A 5,000-nucleotide genomic window follows, 5' to 3' on the forward strand; every position below is an offset into this window, starting at 1 on the left:
ATATATATAACACACTATATATATATGTATATATATATATATATATATATATATATATATATATATATATATATATATATATATATATATATATATATATATAATTTTCATGCAGTAATATGCCAGGTGCTACTGTTGAATTATGTTCATATCATTTTATTGCCTGTCAATCAGCAAACATCACCACCTCATCATCAATCACATCGTCATCTTCCATCATGACATGTTTAAGAAATTGAGTAAATAAATCTTAACATGTACAATATTTGTTAAATTCTATATATCAACTCATCAGTAGAGTTGCAATTAGTTCATTTTAAATGCCTCTGAAGTTGCCAGGCGAACAATTATCATTCCCTAACTCTTAGCCCTGCATACTAACAATAATTTTATTTGTTTTATTATTGTCTTATATGCTTCTATGTTTCTGTTGTTTCTTAGATAGGTGCTCTCTTACATTCCTTTGTTTTTTTATTATAGCTGTTGTGGTATGACAGTCACATGTCTGAAGTTCATTTGGTTCATTCTTTTCCATCCTAGCATTTTAGCTTCAGCACTAGTAATTTGTAATGACATTTCAAATAAAAATTTGTTTCTATTTCTTAAAAAAAAATGTAGATTAAGTTTCAACGAGATATGTTTGTCCTAATTGCTGTATAACTAAGTTTGGCATTCATCTTGAATATCATGATTCAATTCTGAATCCGTAAATACTCTGGGCTAAAAAACAATCAAATCACGGCTTTAACATTACATTTACAAATGTTTAACAACAACTTATTGAAAATAACTTGAAAAATAACAACGTTCAACTTTAACAACCTCAACACAGAGCCACTGGAAACACCACTCAAACACACACATGTGCACCACGTTTGAACAGGTCTTCACAATTCCAATGGAGGAAAGGAAGTATCTGAATGAGTCAGTCTTTGGTGACAAGAAGATACAGGCCTCTACTGTCAGTGACATTATGAGTAGGCATGGTTAGTCATCTGACTGTCTGTCTGTTTGTTTCTTTCTTTCTGTGTTAGAATATTAGTCTTTTTGCTTGCTTGTTTGTCCATTACGTTGGTTTGTTTACCTAATTGTTTGTTCCTGATTTGTTGTTTGTACATTTTCTTATTAGTCTGTTTATTAGTTTTTTTAATTGCATCAATCGTTTGTTAGTTAGTTTATGAGTACAGGTTGTTGTTGTTCATTCAATCATAAGTTTTTTCATTAAATTTTTTATGATAATTGTTAGCCTGGTGAATAAGTTGTGCCGATGTAGTTTTAGTTGTTCCACGTGAATGGTTTGTAGTTGGGAAGGTTGTTCAGTTGTTTCAATGGTTCACTGCATGGATGATTGGTTTATTGAATTCAATGAATGAACTGAAATGAATGGAGCTCTTGTGACAATTTTATTTGCTGGTACTTGATGATTTTTGGTGACATGTTTGTCAATTTGATGATTATTTTCATTTGTTGATTTAAAGGAACTGTCAACTGATTTTTTATTTTTTAAAATTAAAGCTGATAAAAGGGTAATGGTTGAGCTTATCAGTCTGTTGAAAGTATTTAAATTTCTTTATGAACATTTGTGCTGTGGTACAAATTTTTCATTTGGTTTGATGAACGATTTATTTTCAGCCGATTTGTCTATGTTTGAATGGCAAATTATCTGATTATATGTTTGTCAAATTTATAATTTCTATCATTCTTGTTTTGCATTCTTGGCCCACTTGTTTGGAGTGAGTACATGTTGTTACTGCATATATTAAGAAGTTATTATCCATGTTTGTATGACAAATCTTTCTGAGAAGGTTATCTCCAAATTGCACCATTGGACAACAATGTGGACCAGTGCATGATGACAAATAAGATGAGTTCCCACGGCAAGATATTTCATACTGCAAATTCTTTTTTGTTATTTTTTTTTCTTTAAATTCATCTCATAAAGGCTTTTGTTTTTTTCATGTTGTTATTGAAGTGCTCTGCTAAAGTTATAAGGATCTGGGTTTGTATATGTGGTCTGTGCTGTTATGTAATAATGAGGTTCATATAATTTATATTATATTAGTTAACGTGCTTATGTATTGTAAATGTAAAAAAAAAGTTCTATAGTTCTATGGCTATAGTTCTATATCACTCTAGCCTGTTCTAATGTTGAAATTCCTTTGAAATTCCTTTGAGTTGTTGGTTATTAATTGCTATTATTAATCAATTCTTTGCACTAATCTTCCAGCCATGCAATTTGTCATTGCAACATAAAGATTTGGCACAAGTCCCATCAAAATTATTAATTTGTAATAGTAAAAAGCTTGAAACCACAACTGCACAAGAATGCAATGTACACAACAGATGTCACATGATACGCACAGCTGTTGGTGCTCACTTTTTATACTGTGTCTGAGTTATATATGCATACATGTCATTTTTGTACTGTATATAATGTATATATGTATATATATACACATATATACAAATACATGCAGAGGTATCAATAGAGATGAGTGTTTCCAAGGACCAGAGCCTGTCGGTGATTGTGACAGGCAAGATGGATGCCGTGATGAGGGCCAGGAAGGACCTGACACAACAACTTCAACAGCAGGTGGTTTTTCTTTGCCTGTCGTATCACCAACATCACTGCTTTTGCAGTTATCATGTGTCATTGATTCTCATTGTTACCGTGACCATGGTCACACCACCACGACCACCAAATTATCGTCATCACCATCATCCACGATTTCATATTGACAGGGCTCTTTGAAGATACACATCCCAAAAGAACATCACCGCTTCATCATCGGCTCGAAGAACAAGGTGCGTGAACAACTTGAAATGGAGACGTCGACTCGCATCAAGATCCCCCGTCCGGACGAACCTTCAGACATCATCGAGATAACAGGCACCAAGGAGGGCATCGAGAGGGCAAGATTGGCCATACAACTCAAGTCCGATGAGATGGTGAGGGGGCGATGATGTGTGGTGCGGGGCGTGGACCGGGGTGGGGTGGGGTAGTTGTTTAAACATGGAAATGAATGCGTGAATATCACTTTTTATAAAAGAAATTAAAGATGGCAATGTGCTGATGGATAATGAATTTTTAGATGAAATTTTAATTTCAATGATTTTTCCTAAGCTGATGAAACAATCTTTCAATATTAGTTTATCATAATGATCAAATTATTTCCTTAACTTCAACTTAATCATTTACTTCGAGCCAATTAACTCTCTGGAATTCACCTTACATTAGCATGGTTCAATTGTTCAAATAATTTAATTATCTTCCATTAGTATAAGATCTCTACTGAGATAACCATCTAAACATTTATTTAATAGGATTTCACATAACCACCACTTCAAACAAACAAACCACCACTTCAAACAAACACAAACAAACGTACGAACAAACGAACGAACTGAATGAACACGAACACATGTGATCCCCCAGTCCAAGTTGGCAGTTGTGAGGATTCCAGTGTTGAAGGCTTACCATCCGTTCATCTCAGGACCGAATGGCCAGCTGATCAAGGACCTGATCGAGAAGACAGGGAAAGATGTGAGAGTGCACATCCCTCCAGCTCAGATCCAATCTGATGAAATATCCATCTCCGGAGAGAAGGAAGGGGTCCAGCAGATTGAGAGCGAAATTAGGCGGATATATGATGACAAGGTCCGTGTTGATCCTCTCTGTTCTTTTTGCGTGTTTGTGATGATATTATTTGTCGTGGTTGTTGTGCATTATTATGATAATATAGGTGTGCTGGTTCTTTCATTATATATGATGATAAGATTGTGTGACTTGTTTAATATATGGTAATAAGATTTGAGTTCGTTACTTACTGTTAAAAAGTTTATCTCGGTTATGAAATATTGGATTTTTAAATTGATTGCATGTATATTTGCTTGCTCACGTGGGTCAGATCAGTGTTTACTTATTGTTTTACTGATATTTATTTTTACTATATTGAACTTATTAACTTCTTATTGATCTTATCATTGTGTTCTTTTCGAAAATCACAATCTACTTTAATTACTTCTATGAAATTATCAGCTTCATCATACTGACAAAAACTACCATCATTGTAACTTGTCTCCACAACAGCTTCGCAACTGCAAGACTATCTCAGTGGAGGTGAAGAAGACTCAGCACAAGTACATAATGGGTTCCCGCAACTCCCACCTGACCGAGATCCTCGCCGCGACGGGGGTGTGGGTGGAAGTGCCCTCCCTAGACGTGCCTTCAGAGACCATCACCTTGAGAGGTGATGCCGATAAGTTGGGACCTGCTCTCACCCTCGTCTATGCTAAAGTTGGTGTTGGTTACTTAAACATTCGTCGAATGTTGTCTGTCCTGTGTAATCTGATCTGTAGTGTTGTCCAACAATATCGTCGTATGTTGTGTCAGATCTGTACTGTTATCCATCAATAACAACCTGCATGCATGTTGACAGGCAAACAGTGTTGTTAGTAGAGATCTAGAGGTGGATAACTGGCTGCATCGATTCATCATCGGACCCAAGGGGGCCTCCATCAGGCAGATCAACACTGATTTTCCCAAGGTCTGTTGATGAGGGTGTGTGTGTGTGGTTGGTGTGTGTCTGTGTGTGTGTGTGTGTGTCTGTGTGTGTGTGTGTGTGTGTGTGTGTGTGTGTGTGTGTGTGTGTGTGTGTGTGTGTGTGTGTGTGTGTGTGTGTGTGTGTGTGTGTGTGTGTGTGGTAGTCTTGTATGTTTTTGTGTGTTTCTATATGATGTACGTATCTATGTTCGCTCGTGTATGTGTGCACATATGCTTGTGTTACTCGATTGTTTGATTTGTTCATTGGCTCATTTGTTGATTGTTAACATTTTGCTTGTTATAAATCTGATTTTTTACTTGTTATAAATCTGATTATGTGTTTCACATGTTTCGTTTCATATTTTATATTTTCTTACTATAAGTTTCATTTTACCTCTTGTTGCTCAGTCTTTTTTATCATTATTTTTTGACTGTTTGTTTCATATGCAGGTTAGAT

At 35.4% G+C, this 5,000-nt stretch overlaps 1 protein-coding gene across 1 annotated transcript in view; it reads left to right on the forward strand.

Annotated features, from left to right (window-relative positions):
• HELRODRAFT_114382 (hypothetical protein) overlaps positions 1–5,000 on the forward strand; it is a gene marked incomplete at its 5' end in the record, with an annotated part of 18,162 nt that overhangs the window by 3,065 nt on the left and 10,097 nt on the right. The window contains 6 exons of the mRNA XM_009026578.1: positions 884–986; positions 2,478–2,593; positions 2,743–2,949; positions 3,437–3,658; positions 4,091–4,297; positions 4,440–4,547. Of these exons, the coding sequence (XP_009024826.1) occupies positions 884–986; positions 2,478–2,593; positions 2,743–2,949; positions 3,437–3,658; positions 4,091–4,297; positions 4,440–4,547 (963 nt within the window). The remainder of the gene's footprint in view (positions 1–883; positions 987–2,477; positions 2,594–2,742; positions 2,950–3,436; positions 3,659–4,090; positions 4,298–4,439; positions 4,548–5,000) is intronic.

Source organism: Helobdella robusta (assembly GCF_000326865.2).
Source record: "Helobdella robusta unplaced genomic scaffold HELROscaffold_48, whole genome shotgun sequence".
Classification (NCBI taxonomy): domain Eukaryota; kingdom Metazoa; phylum Annelida; class Clitellata; order Rhynchobdellida; family Glossiphoniidae; genus Helobdella; species Helobdella robusta.